General features: G+C 52.1%; 1 protein-coding gene across 4 annotated transcripts in view; it reads left to right on the plus strand.

Moving 5' to 3' along the window:
• The window catches only part of IGSF3 (immunoglobulin superfamily member 3), a 102,347-nt gene that overhangs the window by 73,000 nt on the left and 8,040 nt on the right, over positions 1-21,307 (plus strand). For 3 of the 4 annotated variants that reach the window (XM_086763457.1, XM_086763476.1, XM_086763468.1), the window contains 2 exons: positions 17,665-18,075; positions 19,826-20,233. In XM_086763457.1, the coding sequence (XP_086619583.1) occupies positions 17,665-18,075; positions 19,826-20,233 (819 nt within the window). The remainder of the gene's footprint in view (positions 1-17,664; positions 18,076-19,825; positions 20,234-21,307) is intronic. The other variant, XM_086763485.1, reaches the window with a different exon arrangement.

A 21,307-nucleotide genomic window follows, 5' to 3' on the forward strand; every position in this document is an offset into this window, starting at 1 on the left:
CAGGAGCCTCATCAGTTCTCCATCCTCTTTCTTCCCTTTCTCCTTCCTTGTCCTCATCTCCAGGTTAATCTTCTCCATTTATCTTGATTATCCTGCCTTGTAATACATGTTTTACTGCTTGCAAGGTCAGGTTGGTGATGTTCATCATTTTAGTTTATTTCCCTAGGAAACAGCGTTGACTGGATATGGTCCCTGGAGTAATATGCTTCTTCATGGCACGTCTCTTTGCATGCGTATGTGTGTGAGACAAAGAGAAATCCTTGATAACAGCTTCCAGAAGAGAACCTCTGTGTCACAGATCAGGGTGGCCAGGAGGACATTTAAAGGACATTTGAACCGTGCTTTTACAGCAGATTCTTCTTTACTGGAGCAGTAACCATCAAGTGATGCCTTAACAGAACAAGTCATCTAGATCTCCATGGTTTTTACCTCTCCATATCTCCCTGCTGCTCAACAAACTGCTAATACACAAATCTTAGCTGTCAGTCCAATGAGCCTTGCATAATGTTTGTGGTTTTATGGCCCACAAGGGGTTGGAGAAGAGGGGGACTCCTCAGAGCGTCTCCAGCACCATGATTGTACTCTCTCTGCGTTTTGTTTTACATATACCAAACAGCCTCTGAGAGTGGGTGGTTGATGTTCTCCATAAATGCAATGCTGGCAGTCGTACCAGTGATTCCTGTGGTTCTCCCTGGTTTTGCAAGCTGCAGAAGGTCATGTTGTTGCTGGGTTTTTGGCTGGATAATCTTCATAGAGGATCCAGGGTGATGTGGGAGGCGCCTTCCTCGGTCACCTCTGAATGAACATCCTAGTGCCCCAACAGTCAGTTAGTGCTGATGAAGCAGATAGTGGTTTTTAGATTAATATCCAGGGCCTCTTCAAAAGGGGTCATTCAGAACCCCTGAATGATTGAACATCTGAGAGCACTGTCAGTCTGTCTGTAACTCCATAGTCACCTTAATCTGACATAACTTCTGGCTGCTGTTGCATGCCTTAGACCTAGCTTTCTCCTTTCCTTTGCCACCAGCTCCTCCCTTGACCCATACACCAGTGCATTTGGGGTGCAATATCTCCACTGTGCATCCACTAAGGGACACTGTAAAGAAGGCTTGTCTGGAGGTCTTTTGGCAAATTGAGTCAGTGTGTGTTTCCAGATTGTAAGTTAATGCTGGGATTCTAGTTTCCTCTTAAAACCCTGCTCCCTGTTTGTCAGAGTGACCTTTCTATTTGACAGGTTCCAGGTGCAGATGTGGCAGTTGGCGTATATCAGCCTTTAGAGTGTGTTCAGGTGGGAAAGGTAAAACAGTGGCTGTCTGATTGCCTCATCAATCTCTTTGCTTTGTGAAATCCCCAAAGGACAGGGTGCTGGAGCTTCCCCTGGTGTGTCGGTTTGCCATTTCAGTGCTCAGGCTGTCTCTCCTTGGGACTTGGGTAGTGTTTGTAGTTGTCATCTGTGCTGAGCAGCAGCTGCAGAGGTGGCAGTGCTGGTTTTGAATTGCCTGTATTAATGTGGCTGCAAAGTAATTTCGTCTACAGCTATTTCACGGCCAACAGGTAATGCTGAGGAAATGTCATCAGCTTGAAACACTCCAGTCCTTTCCTGCTCCCGGGAAGAAACAAGCAATATTTGAGACACGAAACATGTAGCTCCTGCAGGAGGGAGTGAATAAGACAGGCAATGGCAGCATTAACCCAGCTCCAAAGTGAAAGTCTGTAGGTGGGATGGCAGAAGTGCCCTGCATGGCAACCAGAGCCAGGTTTGGCCTTTGAGTGTGACGTTCCTGGCTGCGTGGGCATGAAGCCATTTACAAGGACCAGCAGCATGAAGAAGAGCCCTATAAAGGATGCTGGTTGTACATGTAAGAGCTTACAGAGTATTTAGATAGCACGAGGGCATGGTGTTCATCATTTGGTGGTGCATAAAAACTCACCAGTGGCAGCAGTAGGACCTGAAGCTCCAGTATTTCTCTGTTTCATGGCCTGCTCCTTGCTGTCACGCAAGCCAGCACATGCTGGGCTGCAAAGGGAGGGTTGTGGACAGGTATGTGCACACAGCCACAGGTAGCTGGCCTGTGCTTTGCGAGGTGAGGGACCTGCACTGCTGTAGGGTGAGTGCTGGATTTTAACTTCTGCAGGCTGGAGCAGAAATCCAGGCTGGTATGGGAGTCTGTCAGGCAGGATTGTGGACCAGACTGCCGAGCGGATAGATTGCCTGTGGGTGTTCCGTATCCTTACAACAGAATGCTCTCCTTCCATCTCTCCAGCTGCCTGTTGTTTCTTTCTCGGTGAGCTCATGTTGCAGCAGAGGGGGAGGAACAATAAAAATATGGCTCGGTTCGTGCCAGCTGCTTCCCTGAAGCCAAGCCTGGCAGGAGACACAGAGGAGCGCGGGCTCATATTGAAGCGAGCCTCAAGTGCAGAGGTGGAGATTTCTTCCCACCCGCAACTTTGTGTTTGGGGCTCCCCTTCCAGTGCAGTATCTGGCCTGCCTCTGAAACCCCAGTTCTTTCATCCCTGAAAGCTGGGGCTTGCCCCAAGGGCTCAACACCTCTTTCCCCCAAGGGTTCACCACCCCTTTCCCTTCTAGAGACATTGCCTTGCCCTTTGCATTCTTGCCCCTATCCAGACGGAGAAGAGCATCTTCCATACAGGCTTTACGGGGCTAATCTGCAAGAGACCAGTCTGGACAGATGTCTCGTGTCCTTGGAGGGGGGCAGGTGTGATGACTCCCTGGCACCTGCTGCTCTTCGGTTTTAGCAGGGGCAGAGGCTCAGGCAGTTCCCTTTGAACCCAGGTGACCCTGGAAGCGTTTGGATTCAGGCTGAGCTCTTGGCATGAGGATGTCCGCTGAGCAGTAGCCCCTCACTGCACTCTGCTCCCTTCCTCATGCAGTGTGGAAGGGGAGCGGTGCCCAGGCTCTGGGTCCTGCCCAAGGGAGGAAGGTAGATAGATGGACGTGGGTCAAGTGGAGACCCAAGGGCTGCCAGGTGGACTCTGTTCCCAGCTCCTCCTTGGATCTTGTTTCTCCCTGACAGATTTTCAGGGATGGAGTGGCTGAGACGGGGGGTGCTGTCTGGGAGCGGCGTGCATCGGTGCAGTCTGCGGGACTCAGACAAGGGCAGCAGACAGCCTCTGGCAGCACTGTGCATGATGAGGACTCTGCTGTGATCTGGGCAGGCTAGGATGTCTGGATAGGACTCTTGGCAAGGAGTCTTGAGCAGATTTGTGCTGGTGTATTAAATTGCTATTGTCCTTGTATGCATTACTACACTTATCTTTCCCCTGCAGCACAAGTAAGGGAGTGATTCAGCAGAGCTTTGAGAGGGCTTGGGGTCTGAGCACTGGGAAGTCTTTCTGGCAACAGCTGGATAAAAAAGCAGGGCTTTCACACAAGCAGGAGGTTTTGGCAACCCCTCCCGGCACCCCCTTGCCCCTTTCATACTCAGGCACAGACTTGCCCATCCTGACCTGCAGGGCACCCACCTCCCTGTGCCTCTGTGCTCTTCCCACCCCTCCATCCGCTCATCGTCAAGGGACGGTTCCTTTGTGACTAATCCTGGAGCAGGCGCACAGGGAGGAGCTGCAATCGCCTCTATAAATCTGCCCTCTTGCTGCTGGGTTTTTGACAGTAAAGAACATGGGAGGAGGGATGGGGAGGGGTGGTGGGGGATGATAACCGAGCAGGCACCAGGGGTGCTGGGCTCCTCGCTGCTTTTTTGCAAGCCAGGCTATGGCAGATGGATTGACCTGGGAGCCGTCAAGCAAACAAGGCAGTCAGGCTCTTCATTAGAGCATTAATTAGTTTCCAGGGGCTCTCCAGGGACTACTTTGCAAAGTTTGGTTTATTAGGAACTGTCAAGTTGAAACCATCATGGAGGTTGAGGGTGGAGGCTCCTCAGCTGGCCTTGGGGAAGGGGGAGACTTATGCCTGAACCTTATTTTGGCAGCTCGGTGGGTGCAGAGCGCTCTGCCGCTCTCCTGCTGTCCACAAGAAACCACCGCAAACAGCAGCCTGGTGGCATTGGGGTAGCAGTGGCCGGAAAAACCTCAGGAGTGGAGAGCAGAGGACCCTTACCTCTTGGCCCAAGCCCATCCCTGGCAGCCACAGAGACTGTTCAGTATCCTGCTTGTCCTTCCCTCTGAAGACTTGATGGTGGTTGTGACTGCACAGGCTGGGGATGCTGGGAGGATGAGGAGGGGAGTGAGGCAGAGGCTGCTTTATGGCACACTTAATGTTGGGAAAGGAGGACTGATTTTCCAACAATTGCCAAGACACTTGCAGAGGATAAGAAGAGGTTTTCCCTAACAAGTGAAAATCAGAGATTACTGTTAATGCCTTTCTTCCATCTGGTTTCTTAGTAATGTCTGCGTGCGAGGAATCCTCTCGTGGATGGATGCAAAAGATGCCTTTTCTGCCATGGGTGTCTGGTGGCGTGCTGACCTCTCCCAGGCTCTTGAATGGAGGCTCAAACAGGATGTTTTCAAGGGCCACAAAGTGCCTATTTAAAAACCTGACACTTTTTGTGGCTGGCAGCATCCAGCAATAAAGTTAAACAAGGAAAGATAGTGAGCTGGAAACTTCCTTTCAGAAGTGAAGTCTGGAAACTTGAGTTTGCAGCTTGTTTGATCCCGGAGTGGTTTTACTTTGTAGAATAGGAATGCTTCCCTGCTTTACAGCTGCCTGCTCCATCTGGCAAATAGTTGTACTCTTGCCTGAGTGATGAAGGAGATCGAGGAGTGCTCAGGAGAGACAGGAGGCTGCTCATCAGCAGCCACAACTGAGACGCAGAGCAGTCTCCTCTCCTCTCCGCTGGGTACTTGGGGACTTGCTCCTTTCCCTTCAGCACCGGTGGGGCATAGACCTGCTGTTCCGCCTCAGAGCTGTTGCTCTTTCCTGTCGGCTTCCAGCACACTGAAAGGACAAAATGAAGAGGTTCAGTGTTGCGTGACCCAGGGCTGTCCACTTGCATAGACCTGCATTAGCAACCCAGCTGGAGCCATTTTTCTTTTCCAAGTAGCACAGGTGAGTTTGCTTCCTCCGCCTCGTACCCCTTGTCTCCAGTCTCCTACCCATGCACATTTGCCCTGGGGAGCTCTGTCCCTACACTTGCCAGGTCCTCTGGGACCATTTAGACTTGCTGCCACTTCCTTGGCACAGGTATTTATCCCAGGCTGGCACCCGAGGGTGCTTCGTCTCCTCACTTAGCCGTCACACCCTCCTCCCAGCATCCCCAGCCCTCATCTTCTACATAGACTGGCACTGTCACACACATCCGAGAGCCCCCTCTTCTCGCTGCTGCTGTGGTAGCATCATAGACTCATCGAATGGTTAGGGTTGGAAGGGACCTTCAAAGGTCATCTGGTCCAACCCCCCTGCAAGGAACAGGGACATCTCCAACCAGATCAGGTTGCTCAGAGCCCTCTCCAACCTGGCCTTGAATGTTTCCAGGGATGGGGCATCCACCACCTCTCTGGGCAACCTGTTCCACTGTTCCACCACCCTCAGTGTAAAAAAAAGTCTTCCTTATATCCAGTCTAAATCTACCTCCTTCTATTTTAAAACCATTACCCCTCGTCCCATCACAACAGGCCCTACTGAAGAGTCTCTCCCCATCTTTCCTGTAGGCCCCCTTGAAGTACTGGAAGACCGCTATAAGGTCTCCCTGGAGTTTCCTCTTCTCCAGGCTGAACAGCCCCAACTGTCTCAGCCTGTCCTCATAGGAGAGGTGCTCCAGCCCTCTTATCGTCTTCATGGCCCTCCTCTGGACCCTCTCCAACAGGTCCATGTCCTTCTTATGCTGGGGGCTCCAGAACTGGACACAGTACTCCAGGTGGGGTCTCAGCAGAGCAGAGTAGAGGGTACATAACATACTCTTTAGTGTTTGGCCACTGGTTTGTAAATACAGATTTGAGGTGGGTTTTCACCTGTGAGCACACATCCACATGAGAATGCTCTGCCTGCCCTGCTCCCGGTGGGGCGCTTGCTGGCTGGCCTTCTCAAGCTGGCTGTGGTTTTGCCCTCATGGGTATCAGAGAGGTGCTCCACCACATCACTCAGCTGGACACATCTGGCCCGATGCAGCTCACCATGGGTGTGAGGTTGCATTGGTGTCAGCAGAGCCGGAACAGCCAGAGCAAATGCCGTCTTGATCCTACAAAAAGAACTGTGATTCACCTTCCCATGCCTTTGGTTTTCCATCTGGGAGCAGTGAGACTTGGCTCCGCTGCAGGGCCCGTGAAGCATTTCTGTCAGAGCCAGGCGTGTTGAGCTGACTGTAGTCAGTTATATTCAGGGCTTCCCTTGGGGCTTTAGCCTGGAAAATGCACCCAAGGGCACAACCTGAGAAGCTGGATTTTAAATGTGTGAAGCACCTCAGATGCATTTCATGAGGGTGAAGGGGGTGGGAATGCGTCCTTGCACCTGGTGGGACCCTAACCTGGCGTGGCCTGCTCTGTGTGTACCCGTTGACCTTACTGCGGGCAGTCTTGCTTTTCAGCCCCCGAACGAGACTGACGGTGCCAGGAGACCTGGGCTGTATTCAGAATACTCTGCTCTGTTCAAATTAACTCTCTTCATGGTTACTTTTTCAGGAGCAATTTTTTCACTTCGATTTCAAAGCACTCTCTGCTTCTCTCTGGTGTCTCCTGAGCAGGTTCCCACTCCTGTTTGCAGCGTGCGTATACAGAACCACAGTGTCGGCTTGTTTGCAGTCTGTGCACATGCAGCTGCTTTGATGTTGTCTCGAACGTCTTCTCTCCGCACACTTTAGCTTCTCATCGATTCCCTGTTTGCTCTCCCTGGACTAAAATATTCTGCAGTGAACAGTATTTAGGTGTTGTCCAGCTCTCAAGCTTTTTGCATCCTTCATGTCCTTGAAGTCCTCAACAGCAGAGTCAAGAGGGGTAGCCCTTACAGTGATGAACGGGTTTCCAGCCAGGTGCTGACCACTGTTCTCCTTCCCTGGTCCATGCATGGAGCCCCAGCCCTTTGGCTGCGCTCCACACGGTGAGTGACCTCATGGCCAGCAGGCCAAGTGCTGCAGCAGGATGATTTTTCTCTTGCTGCATTCTCAGCCCTCCAGTCAGAGTGGTACCCAGCCCAGATGTTCCTCCCAGCATGCCCGAGCAGCAGCTTTGGCTGTCCATCCTTGTGCATGGGATCTGTACCATTTTTCTAGCTTCTCTGTCGCGTTGGATGCCTCTCATCAGATGAGAAACTATATAATTCCCATCAGTCTTTTTGTACAGACAGGCTGTGTCCTCTTTTGAGAAGAACAGTGCTGAGCAGCCAGGCAGAGGGATGGCCCAGCCCCAAGTACTGTAAATCTTTTGCCTCTAGCCTTTGTGAGTGTTGGTTCGATTGATGGTCTGGGAGTGTCTTCTGCTGGTGGGACACAGCTGGCAGGACACAGCAGCTTTGCTCTTACATGACAGTGGCCCTCATAGCCAGGTGGTGCAGCAATGCCCATGTAAAGGAAGAAACTTCAGTAAAATAAACCCAACCATTTCTTCCTGTGGCGATTTTACCTTTTGAAATTAATACCTCCATGACAGCAGAATAAACAAGGGCAATTTTTGTCTGAATGCTTTTCCAGAACTTTGGTTCGTAAAGGGCTGATTATTTTGGGGTTTCTGCCTGTTCTGACATTGGTCAAATACTAAATTCCTAGGTTCACTGAACCTGCGATCTGCTTCTTTACAGTGAAATGGCAAGCTTCAGACATGCTGAGCCTGTGGCTCAAGGTTTTTTATCTTAACGTGCATACATAAAAGTTGGCTCCCAGGGCCATCTTACTTGCTTAAATAGGAATTTGGGGTGCTGTTAAAGAAAATTCCTACAGTTTTTCTTATCCCATGTAACAGAGAAGCAGGGAGTCCAGATAATGGTGGATCTGTAGCCCATCCTGCTGTAATACCTCTTCTGTCCTTAAGAAGTTCAAGAAGACAATTTATTGAGAAACAACAGATGGCTCATTTTGCTTGGTTGTTCTTCCACACAGTAGACGGATTTTCCAGTTAATTTATGGAGGCAGCAGCATCATGAGCATTTAGGGTGCAGGTGGCGCTGATCTAGCACTTGATTGCGTAGCAGGAGATGATCCTCATCCCTGACGCGTACTGCTGGCTGCGTGGTCCTGTCTCCTGCATTGTGCCAGCATCGATCCCGCTGCGTGCCAGCTCAGTTTGCTAAACCTGCAGAAAATTAACGCAGTGGAAAGGAATAGATAAAGGTGAGTGGAGTGAGGTAGCTCTTGGATGGATTCAGCCTGGTCCTTCTCAGGGGACTTTATCTTTGCACAGAGGACAGCACTGACAGCCTGGGGCTGGCAGGGCTGGTGCGGACAGCATCTAAAAGACCTTGTGATCTTGCCTGAGGTCTGTCTGGAGAGCTTACTCTCTGGATGGCAAGAGAATAGCATTTCATACCACCCTCAGCGTCTCATCGCGCTCTGTGTAGCAGCCAGCTTTTCAGCGATAGCCACTGAAAATTCTCAAGTGTGTGCAAAAGTTACCGAGGCGCTACAGAGTGCAGTTGTACTCTTAGCGTGTACCTACACAAACTTCTCAAGTATTTTTCTGACACCCTGTTAGGATATTCAACCATTAATGGCCAACCTCCAGAATGGCATGGCAGTTTGTGTGTGGTGCTGCTGTATGTGTTATAACTTGCTCTTCAGGTACATTTAATTAGGTTTTTTTCCTAATTGACAGAGCACTCCTTTGTTTGAAATCTTTCTGATGAGGGTTTGATTAAATATCTCAGTATGTTATTCTTTTCTTTTTTTATCCTCAGCGGCTGTAGCTTGGTACTGAATTTATCTTCCAGTGATCCTATCTCCATATTTTAATTTACAAGTGATCAGTGAGCCGTATATTGTTTTCTGACAGCAGGCACAACTCATGCTGGGAATCTTTTGTTCCTACCTCCCCTCCTCTCTCTCCTGCAGAACTTTTACATTAATTTCAGGGTTTGGCAGGAAGGTCTCTGGTTTTAGGTTTGTGGGGCATTTTGCTTTGGGATATATTTGTTTCTAGCTGTCCTTCAGAGACATGTGATTTCTATTTCTTGGGAAAGCTCTTGCTTTTCCCAGGCCAGCGGCATATCCCAAGACTGTGGTATCTGGCTTATCCATGACTGGACCGTGGAGGCCGTGGGCTTCCCAGCTTCCTACATCCCTGCAGCTACTCGCGCGGCCTTTTCCATATGTGCTCACAGATGTATGGCTCCTGGGCTTTAAAGAGACTTTCTGGGTCACATATGCATACTTCCCCGAGGCCCTGCTTCGCTAGCTGCTCCACAGGCTCCAGCGTGGCATGGCTGGTAATCCCAGGCTGTCCCCTAGCTGAGCAGATGTCCTTGTCATCACCTGCAGTCTTTGTGCCGCAGCATGAGGCGTGTGACAATGGACTTGACCCATTACCTATGTGTTTGGTAGGTCACCAGTCTGGCTGTGCTGCTTTTGGGGAGAGGGAGGCATTGGGTCTGTTGTCAGGAGGTTTGGCTGATGAAGTGTTCACCTTCTGTGGGGCTGAAGCTGGTGTGGGTACAGCAAAGCATCTGATGCTCTGGCAGGTCCACTGCAGGGTACGAGGGGAGGTGCCTGTTCTGTTTTACCACAGCACCCACCGGCAGCATTTTGAGTGCATCAAGCTGCACTTCCCCAAGTTACAGTATTACAGTGTGCTTCGGGGCGCATGCCTGTGCTTGGGGCTCAGTTTTGGGCTGGGGCTGTTGGAATGGGTAACGGTCAGCGCGAATGTGCACAGCTACTTCAGTACCCAGCTCGTCTTGCTGCAGCAGCAGGCTGTGAGGCTGGGGAACACCTGTGCCTGCTGGGCGATGGACTTCGTGGCAACTTGCTGAACGTACTGAAATGCAAGTTGCTTGGTGGTTTATTCCCAGCCTCTTTCTGTCCTTGAGAGGAGGTGGGTCACAGCCAACTCCTTGGCTTGCTCCTGGGGCTGGCAGCACCCACCAGTCCATGTTGCAGGAGGCATTATTTGCAGCAGGAGCTTTGAATTTGGGAGAGAAGTGTCAGGTGGCTGATTTTTAGCAAAGCATGAGCTGTACATGTAGGGAGGAAGAGACCAAAGGCAGGCAGGCCAAAGCCTCTCCCACCCCCAGGGGAGTGGGGATAGCATTTGTGTGGCACGTGGGGTGATGCCAAGGGGCATGTCCTGGGTGGGTGAAGGCATGCCTGCTTCTTCCTGCTCCGCACAGGGGCTCTGCCCTGGCACAGCCCTCTGTGGAAGGGCCATCGCACCGTCTCTCCGGGGGAGTCAGGCAGGGGAGAGTGGAGCTGGATTAACAGCCTGTCTGAGTGCAAGCAGATGGTACTGTCTCTGCGAAGGGGGAAGGGGACAAAAGGTGACCCATATCCATCTAAACTAGCAGTCAGGTCGGTTTGGTGGCTTGCCCAGAGACTGATCTTAGAACCATAGAACAGTTTGGGTTGGAAAGGACCTTCAAAGGTCATCTAGTCCAACCCCCCTGCAAGAAGCAGGGACAGCCCCAACCAGGTCAGGTTGCTCAGAACCCCCTCCAACCTGGCCTTGAATGTTTCCAGGGATGGGGCATCCACCACCTCTCTGGGCAACCTGTTCCAGTGTTCCACCACCCTCACTGTAAAAAATTTTTCCTTATATCCAGTCTAAATCTGCCTCCATCTATTTTAAAACCACTACCCCTTGTCCTGTCACAACAGGCCCCTCTAAAGAGTTTCTCCCCTTCATTCTTAAAAGCCCCCTTTAGGTACTGGAAGGCCACTGTAAGGTCTCCCCAGAGCCCTTATATAAAGGGCTGATATATTCTCTATCTGAGAGGGAGCAGCATGCAACAGTGAGGATTTAGCCTTACAAAATTAGTAGGCTAGAGAGGTTGCAGGAAGACCTGCAAAGATAGGAGAGCTCCAGCTGTGTCTCTTTGTGGCTGTTGCAGACAGACCTATATTTTGCTTTTGTTTGCATGTACAAGCCAGAGCAACCCACCTGCAACCTGGACCTGAGCAGCTTGGGGGCTGTAGAAACTTTTGGCGTTGCTCTGAAACCAGCACTGCTGAAGGTCAAGATGGCAGGTTGGTGTTCAAAGTCGAAGCCTTGGCTCTTTTGTCTGCCCGCTTAGAAGGGGGCAGCAGCTGAGCCTTCCTCAGGAAAGGGTTAATGTTGTCTCTCCTTCCCGTGGAGCTGCTCTCCCAGTAATTCAATCATGTCAGACTGTTTGCAGGCAATAATTCATTGTTATAGGAACACTACAGTAAAGTGACAAGTTAATAATGGCAGTAATAATGGCAGGCAAAGTCTAATGCTATTTCCCTTTCTCCTGCTCCTGTTGCACCAGCAGCCTCCCATGTTGGCTAATGCAATTTGCAACCTTGCTAAATCCAGTTTCAGGAGGAATTGTGTTCTGTTAAAAGAGAATAACAGGAGTTGGGAGCTGTGCTGCCATGTTCCTGCCATCTCCAGGGAGGCTGCCCCAGCGCTGGAAGTCTTTGTCTTTATTTTGCTGTGATTTTGATGCCACCGTTAAGCCTAATGCACAAGGTCCTCCTAGAAACGTCTCGTCTTCCTCCCTTCTCTGAATGCCTTTTCTCTGATGCGTCTTCTCTGGAAGGGCTCACACATCTTTCAGTTTTGAACATTGGTTTGCTTTCAGCTAGCCTAAGTAAATGTGAGTCACCCACCCCTAGCCACGCTGCGTCAGAAGGCTGGTTTGTACTTGCTTGACTCTCGTCGCCCCACTTCCCCACGGTCGTTAATACGGATGTCCTTGCAACATGTGTGGAGGTGGAGGAGGCCCTTCAGCCCTGCTTTGTGAAAGGGAGAAGGACTGGCGGAGGCGCTGAGCGTTAGTGTGTGTCTAAGCCTGTGGCAGGGCAGTGACCTGCGCATGGGTCCGTTGAATCCCAGGCAAACATCCCCCAGGAGGAATTTGAGCACTGAGTGCTTTTCAGACCCCGGTGAGGGAAACGGTGAGGCACCTCTGGGTTGTGACCGCAGGCTGAGGGGTTGGCTGAGTTTGTGCCAAAAGCCCAGCCAGTGCCCATGAGGGCTTGTACACTGAGGGTGCCAGGGAGAGATGGGTTCCTTGCAGGAAGAGCTCCTTGGGGCCGTGCTCCTGGAAATTAGTCTCTCCTGATCGGCCTACTAAACCCCATGTCTGGTGTTAAACCATGGCACAGTTCAGGTTGGGTTGGCCCCGTTTCTGCTCCCCGCCCCCCCACACCTCAGCACAAAGAAATCCCGATGGAGGCTTTTAAAAGTAGGACATTCCCCAGGAAAACTTTTTGCAACACTTCATCAGTTCTCTCCAGGCAAGAGCATCTTCTGGAGGAGCTCTCCCCAGAGGGCAACAGGCTCCAAAGTGGGACACCGCCTCCCTGCTACGGTGACAGGGCTCCCCAGGGACTCTGTGGGCTGGTGGTGGCCATCCTCCCACCCAGCCTTTCTGTGCCAGGGCCGCTGCCTCATGCAGAGCTGGCTCCTTCCCTGGCGAGTGGTCCCTTCCTCCTTCGCTGCAGGGCAGCATGCTGGGGTTTTGTATGGGGCTTTTTTCGGGGGAAGGTATCTTCAGCTGCAATTATTCACCATTCTCAGGACTTGGTAACAGTGGCTCCCAGGTGGGAAGTGAACTCCTGCTGTTGGATTTTCTTGCTGCCTACAAGGGAAGATGATGTAAGGAGTCTGAGACAGAGCATCTTTTTATCACAGTATTTTTAGGTACAGATTGCAAAGTGCTTTGATAAAGGTAAGTGTTGTAACCCCTGCTTGATGATTAGGAAACAGAGGGAAGGGAGCCAAGTGGCTTCACCACGGCAGCGAGTCAGCAGAAAAGCTGTGAATCACATCACTGCCTCTGGCCTCCTCCTCCTCTAATGACTGCTTTCCCTTCCCCCAAATATTTGTATAACTGTGCTTACCACATGCTCAGCTTGAGGAGACCAATTGCCTCCTTGATGGTGTGTAGAAAACCCCTGCCATACAGATCAGCTTGCAGAGCAGCTAGCCGTGTCGTAGCCTGCTGTGGTTGTAAGGTGTGTCGGACCTGGGCCCCCAGCCCAGAGGTGCAAGATTTGAGGACCAGAGGCTGCCACAGGTATCCTGAGACATTTGCGTGTCCCTGCAAATGAGTGGGGACGTTTTCCTCAGCCTGGGAATTAGTGCAAAGGGACTGTGATGCCAGAGGGCAGTCTGTAAAGCGAGGTGTCTAGCAACCATATGGGCTTACTTGTGGGCACCTAGCATCTTTACCAGCCTCTCCACCCTAAGAGGCACGTAACGCCCCCCTGTCCTGGCCATGCTCCAGCCTGAGTCATCACCCATTGAACCTCCCGGAGCTCCTCCAGCAGATGCATCAGGATGCCCTCAGCAGTGCAGGAGAGCGTGTCTCGGTGCCATCGGAGAGCCGATGTTTTCTGTCCCAGGCACAGGGCCCCTGCCTGACACCACTGCATGCATTCAGTACATGGGTAACACGGCTTCACAGGGGCTGGGAGACCAGGCTGGCTTAAAAAAAATATGAGGGTTGTAACTATGACTTGTTGCCAGTGTAAATTGAAAGCTTTAATAGCGTACACAGGGCCAATTACAGTACATCAAGGTATGATATCCTCTTTACCGGCACCCTCCAGGGAGCCAGGAGACATTGTGGCAAGAGGGTTATGGTTTGCAGATGACACGCACGATAACTTCACCTAGACGCATGCACCTGTTTCCCTCACTAAGCAGATGTTTGGGAGGCTGTTAAGAGAACATCAGCCCCTTGACAGCGCAGCAGAAAACGCCACGTAACCCTGCCTGTTCGCATCGCTGTGCCCACCGCCTCCTCTGCTCGATGGAGGCTTAAAGCAGCCCTGCCCTGGCCCACCGAAACCCAGCACCTGGGGCAGACTGGATCAACTCAGCATTTGAAGGCCGAGCCCTTTCCTGGCTCTCTCCCCAGGCAGATCCCCAAGTCAGGAAAGCGAGTTTTCCCCATGTCAGGAGGGTGAGGTTTGGCTGGCTCAATGCCTGGGCTGTCAGTCTTCTTGCAATCTCACTCATGCACCAGCCGTTACAGTCATTTCCGTGTCATGGCAGGCGTCTTTACACATGACCTGGCAAGCTGCACGGGGTGTAGAGAGACCCGCTTTGTGCTGGAGTAGAGATGGGCTCCCTGATGTATTGTACCATCACCATCACCCTGACCGCTAACTTTAGGATTATTTTTTTTTTTCCCCTGTTAAATCTTTTTTTTCCCGAATGCGAAATGAGCCTTTTGGATTAGTTTGCGTATCTGTGAGTGGTGGCTGATGGCCCTACCTGTGGGAGAGCAGAAGTGCAAGCAGCCCCACAACGCTTCCCATGTTTTAACTGGACTGCAGGCAGGGAACCTCTGCCCTGTATGAGCCGGCAAACCAGCCTGCAGCCCGAAAGTGAAGCTGCCCCAAGGTAACTTGTGTGCCAGAGTTTTTCCTCCTCAGCAGTTTTCAGCCTGTGGTCTGTAAAAGTCGTGCATTATTTCTATAGGATCTGCAGAAGGTGATGAAGAAGAGGTAGGTGCATATTTACTGTGCAGGAGCCGGTACCTGGACAGGGAAGGATTTGGTGTTCACAGATTGGAAAATACCGAGACTGTCCTCTCTAATTCTGTGGGAGGGAAGCAAAACCTGCGCTTGCATCTTCAGTGGTGTGCCTCAGTTAGGAAAATAAGTCGTGTTAGATGAGAAGTGCATTGGCAGGGGTGTCATTATGTACCACTGATACCTCTAATCTAGACGAAACTTCACGCGCAGTGTTACGAACCTGTGCAAGTGTGTGCGGTCTCGCAAAGAGAAGACCTGTAATTCCCTGTCAGGGCCTGCTGCTCCAGCTGGTAGCAGCAGTAGAAGCAATAATCTCATCAAGATTTGGGGGATACTGTGCATGCACGGGCAAATTCCTGAATGCTGGCTGCAGTGGCTGCCAGGGAGGGCTTGGAGGATTGGGGTGCATGTGTGGAATTTAAGATCCCATTTCTGCCAGAGTTCATAAGATTTTTTCCCTGTTACCCTCATCCCCACAAAGAAGATGTCTTCCCAGGTGTTGAATGAAAGCAGGGAGAACTGCACGGAGGTCATCCAAGAGCCCTTGGGGTCCGTGCTGTTTGCACACAGTGAGAATTGCCGTGATGATGGTTCGGAAGCAAGACCTCACTGCTTCAGTAAAATACATCTGTCGTGTACAAGACGCGGATCTGTTGCCCTAAACACCAGGCTTAAAATGACCCCATGCCTGTCCTCCTGATTTTCATCTCCTGGAGGTGCCGCGGTGTGGGAAGAGCACTGGGAGGGACGCTTGGATCTCGGCGGCTCCGGTCTGCGCGTACCCTGGCTCACTCTGTGTGTGTGTTGATGTTGAGCAACCCCGCCACACGCAGCGTGTGTATATACTGCATTTTAATAGATATAGGGCTACTGACTTAACATACACAGTTGCTATAGTAACAGAGGTTTCCTTAGTAACGGTTGCAGAAAATAATCCAGCACCAATTAAAAATAAACTGTTTGGAAAGGGGGCTGGGGGAGAAAGGAAACTGCGGAGAATCACCTTCCCCTTTATTGGTTCATCTCCCAGGGACTTGGAAGATTGATTAATGCTTGAAATAACCTTTCTTAACCAACAGTGAGCCAAGAAGGTGGGATGCGTGTGGGCGAGGTGGCTAAGGCTGCTCTCCTAAAGTGAAACAAAGGGGAAGGAGTGTGTCTGGGCTACAGCAGAAATACAACAGGATGATGCTAAATCTCTCCATTAGGTTGAAGTCCCCAGAGAGAAAAAACAAGGGACGATTTCCCTCCTTCCCTCCCTCCGCTGTCTGCCTGCTATACCCATAAACACAGCCACCGAGTCTTTATTAGCATACTGATTAAAGCCACGGGCAGTCCAGGCTCCAGGGGAATGTCTAATGTGTTACCAGGATGCCTGTCTCAGATGGTGCTGTGTTAGAGCAGAAAGCGTCACCGTGGTGGGGGTTCCTCCCTCCCATTTGATGTTGTTTGCCCGCACCTGTCCTCTCCTTCAGCCCCACCACTCATTGCTTGTGCTGACAGGCATCCGGGATCCTGGGGCCCAAGGGAAGCTGGAAGCAAAGCGTGACGCAAAGCGGGGAGCCTGTGCCTTGGTGAGAGAGAGAAGACAAGGTTGCTTCCTTGCAAACAGGATGCGTGGGGCGAGTTTTCAGGGTGCGGATGGGCACAGCTCCCCTGGCAGCCTTCAGTTGTTTGTGCCTGTGGTGCCACGTTTCTGTCGTGCCACTCGTGCCCAGGGTGCTCTCTAGGTTCCGTTAAGAGTTTTATCGGCTGCCAGCAGAATTCCTTCACCCAGCAGCAAGACAGCATGCTGCTTTTCAGAAGGGAGCATCCATGAGGCAGCGGGAGAGGTTGGGACTGGCTGGACCTGGAGCAGGACTGGGGTACCCACCTTCTGCCTCTCGGCTGTTGAAGACCCACAGGTTGTCAGGACGCCCTGTACAAGCCATGCCTGAGCAGTGGTGCTCACCGTCACAGGGTGCACTGGGAAGGGGGTCTGCATGGAGGGGTGCTGGGGGGACCGGCTGCCTGCCAGACCCCTCGCACACTGCTCCCATTCCTGGGACCCTCCCTCCCGTTCTCCTGACTGTGCTCCGATGTCCTGGGTAATGTGTTGTGCTTCACACTCAGCCTAGGGCTCATCCCTTTGGGCTGTCAGATCTGGGCATCCTCGCGTTGGAGAGGAGATGCTGGTTGCGCAGGAGAGGCGAAGAAGGGGAGGGAGGTGGTGGCAGAGCTGTTGGGAGGAGTGGTGCGCCCTGGGTCAAGGCTTGGGTGACAGGCATAGCCAGAGAACACGCAGCAGCAGAGGCTTTATCTCCTGCTCCTGCACAGAGAGAGGAATCGGAAACCAGTGTGTCTCTCTCCCTGCAGAGACAAGAGCTTATGACACCGCCGTGTCATCCTTGACGCTGTGTGACCAATTCACTACTTGCGTGGGAACTGCAGTCACATTTGCGAAGCCAAGGGAGGTGACGTGCCTGTGGCTTGTCCGGGCTGTGCCATCCATGGTGGACCTGGAGCCAGAGCTCCTGGCTGGTGGAGCAGAGCTTGCTGCCTGCTGATCTTTTCCAGTCTGGTGCTCGTTCTTTTTCAGTTGCACCCACGTTTGCTCCTCTAGCTATTGTGTGTCTGTGGGTTATGTGTCACTGAGATGGCTGGCATGTGACAGCAGTAGAATCTCATTTAATTCACTCTTCCTGGAAATTATTTGCACTGGAGTTGGTCAACAGCTCATTACCCTGAGGTGCAAGTGGTGTGATTTCACCAGAAAAAATACCCACTGAGTTTGAGTGTAGTCTTCTTGCTAGGTTTGGTGCCTTAGGCCATGGTGAATTAAGAAAGGGAATCTTTTAAAGGACAAACTGTGAAAAAGCAGCTTCTTGCTTAGGGACATGGTGGGAGGATCCAGGAATAGAGCAGGGGGTGAAAGAAGAGAGAAAATTTGTCAGGAGAAAATCTAAATGCCTTTGTCTTAAAGGTCCAGTGCAACTGGGACTCAGGCAAAAGCAGCCATGCCTGCTGTTGGGGAAAGACTCTCTGGTCCTCCTCAAACCAGATGAGTTTCTTTTCTATGTTTGTGACCCACCTCTCCTCATCTTTCTCCCTTCCTCTCTCCCAGTGACCAAGCTGCAGGTGAGCAAGTCGAAGCGGAGCATCACTCTGGTGGAAAACCGGCCCATCCCCCTCAACTGCTCGGTGAAATCCCAGACCAGCCCCGACTCGCACTTCGCCGTGCTGTGGTACGTCCACAAGCCCTCCGACGCCGATGGCAAGCTCATCCTGAAGACCACCCACAGCTCAGCCTTCGAGTACGGCACCTACGCGGAGGAGGAGGGGCTGCGGGGCCGGCTGCAGTTCGAGCGCTCGGCGTCGGGTGGGCTCTTCAGCCTGACGGTGCAGCGGGCGGAGGTCCGAGACAGCGGCAGCTACTACTGCCACGTGGAGGAGTGGCTGCTCAGCCCCAACCATGCCTGGTACAAGCTGGCGGAGGAGGTGTCGGGGCGGACAGAGGTCACCGTCAAGCAGCCAGGTACCACGTGCCGCACTGGTGGGGTCCTCTTGGCATCGGCTCTTGTGCCCAGCTTGTGAACTTGCTGAGCTTTCCTGGGGCAACAGAGATTCTCTGCTCTTCTTTCCGCTACAGCCTTGTCATCCCCTGCTTGCATCCTCGTGCCTGCACGTCCCTGCATGAAGAAGGACGTTTTCCCCCTTTGATGTGACCCTCCTCCATTTAAGTTGGGTTGCATGCATTTCAGTGTTCTCACATGAAGCCTGTCCCTCCCCCACAATCTAGAGGGCCACTGTATCCAGCCAGGTTTCTTTATCCTCTAGAGCATCACGTAGCAAGAGTGTCGACTAGCGACCTGCTGAGAGAGAACTCGTGTGTGCCTGCCTGAGAAAGCATTTTTATGTTTTGCACACAGTTTAATTTTACTCTGTGCCTGTATCCTGGTAGGTGCGGGGAGCCTTGTCTCTTTTCCCTCTGCGCTGTGCACATGAGATGCGAGTAATGAGTTTAACGAGGTGGGGAGCTGACTGCCAGGGAGGGAGAAATCTGCTCTGCTGGTGGTTTCTGTGGCAGCAGACATCACTGGTAAAGGTGGGCTGATGGAGGAGCTAAAGATGACCCCCACAAGCTGGGGACAGAGCCCTCATTTTGTGCAAAGGAGAGAGGCAGGGAGGCAAGCACTAAGAGCCGCCTGGACCCCACGTGTGCTGCTGAGGCAGAGCATTGGTACTTAATGAGGAAGCCTGCCTTGTCCCTGCTGGCTTTGGGTGCCTGTTTCTGGAGGATAAAATCCTGCAGGCAGGAGGGACTCACCTGGATAGCAGGGCTGGACTAGGGTGCCTAATGCATTTTCCCTCTTTGGATTTGGCTGGCTAGATACAAGCTCTGTGGATGGGGGTGCAAGAGGGATATTGAGTATGGTCCCCAGCACAGCTTTGCCGGGTCGTGTAGGGAGCGCAGGAGGCCAGAGCGTGCCACTCGCTGCTGGTCCCAGCTCTTCATTTCTATCTGCGAAGTCCTGAGATGGCTAAGGGGCAGTCAGGGAGCAGGGAGCTGTGATCTGCCTCCTCCTTTGCGTCACCCACCTCTCTCTGGGAAGTACGGCGCCCATCGCTTGCTGCAGCGACTGTACCAGGGAAGTCCAGACTGTGCCCCTGAAAGGAAGTCGTTAAGGAGTTAGGAGTGTACGACATGTCATTTCACATAAAAACGCTGGTTGCAGTCACCCCACCATGCATCAGTTAAATTGTGGAGCAAAAACCAGGGGCATTCCCAAGGCAGCAAAACACCATCTGTGACTTTGCCCTCATGCCACTTCTCGTTTTGCAGTGGTGGTTCCCTATAATCAAGCATCCGTTCTCTGCCTTGATTTTTTCCCTTTTCCCACAACAGGAGGGCTGTGAGGTCAGGGTGTGACCAGGCTATTGCCCTGCCCCAGGAGGTGGATGAGAAAAGATTGAGATGTGACCTCCCTTCATAAGGTGTCTATGCACTTAGGACCCCCCAGGTTCTACTGGGAGATTGTGGGTTTCCAGTTCCCTGTGCTGAATGGGCATTGTTGGTGGCTAGCCTGAGATTTTCCGAAGACCCGAAAAAACACAAGTCCTGTTTTCTTTTCCTCCTTTTTTTTTCCCCCCATTTTTTTTTCCTCCCCTTCCTCATTTCTTTCATCACATCCCGGGACTGTGGCCATGAGGGAAGGGCTTGTGGGGAGGCAAAGGACACTCACAGCCCTCGGTCACCTTGTGTTTCTCATGGCCTTTTCCCATAGATAACCGCCTGCAAGTGAACCAGACCCACAAGAACATCACAGTGCTGGAGAACCAGTGGGTGACCCTGGAGTGCCTGGTCAGCAGCCGGACCAGCCCCTCGTCCCAGCTCTCGGTGGAGTGGTATGTCTGGCGGCCGGGCCACCCAGAGAAGGAAGCAGTGGTCCGACTGAGCCGGCAGAGCACCCTGCGCTATGGAGACCTGGCAGCACTGGGTGACCTGCGAAGACGGCTGCACCTGGAGAGCCCATCCCCGGGTCTCTACCTCCTCTCCATCCAAAACGCCACCGTGCGGGACAGTGGGGCCTATGACTGCCGTGTGGAGGAGTGGCTCCTTGACCCCAGTGACCGCTGGTACAAGCGGGCAGAGGACCTCTCTGGACTCATCACCCTCACTGTCAAGCAGCCAGGTGAGGAGGATCTCATGCCAACAGCTCTGAGCAGCACTCTGCCCTCTTGGACCAAACGCATGCGTCACCATCTGTCCGTCATTGACAGCAGGTCTGGGCAGAGGGCAGGACCACTGCGCTACAGACCGTGCTGATGCCTTCTTACATGTCTTCTTGTGTGCACCCTTGCTTTTCTGGAAGGAGCATGGAGCGAGTCCTGCAAGCACAGCTAGATGGGCTTGGGATTTTGTCATCACCGCATCTGCAAATTTATTTTTTTACAGCAGTTTGGGCAGATTCAGTAGGATAAGCTTCTGATTTTATTCACATTTTGATTAAGAATGAGATGGGAGAAGCTATCTGTGCTTTCCAGGCATGTGCCCCAGGGGCAGGATCCTTGCATGAAAAGAGGGCAGCAGAGGAGGCCAAGACCCTTGCTGGTGTCCAGGCAGTTTCTCACGCTGCTGCTCCCCATTCTGCAGGTGAAGAAGCAGATGCGGGGTGCGCGGCTCCAAGGGTTCATCTGTCGTCTGGGATGAGGGCTTGGGCTTCTTGATGTGGCAAGAGTTGGCTATGAGGAGCCTGCCTCTGTGTGGAGAAGGGGCTACTTACAGGCTTCCCTGCCACCCTCTTGCCGGTGATAGTGGTTCAGACGGGTCCTGCTGCCTAACACCACTGTTTTGGCTGTGCCCAGACACAGGGAGGCAGGCATCAGGGATCACTGCAGGTGCTTCTTGTTCTTTCTAGAATCTGATGGGGAAAAAAAGGGCTACAGGTGTTCAAACCAGGGAGGAAACTCCAGTTTCAAAGGGTTGCAAATTAGAATAGACTAGACTAGACTATTTCGGTTGGAAGAGACCTACAATGATCATCTAGTCCAACTATCTGACCACTTCAGGGCTGATGAAAAATTAAAGCATGTTGTTAAGGGCATTGTTCAAATGCCTCTTAAATACTGACAGGCTTGGGGCATCAACCACCTCTCTAGGAAGCCTGTACCAGTGTTTGACCACCCTCTCAGTAAATTCAATGTCCAGTCCAAACCTACCGTGAGGCAGCTTTGAACCATTCCCACACGTCCTATCACTAGATACC

This window comes from Chlamydotis macqueenii, chromosome 1 (genome assembly GCF_036417535.1).
Source record: "Chlamydotis macqueenii isolate bChlMac1 chromosome 1, bChlMac1.mat, whole genome shotgun sequence".
NCBI lineage: Eukaryota > Metazoa > Chordata > Aves > Otidiformes > Otididae > Chlamydotis > Chlamydotis macqueenii.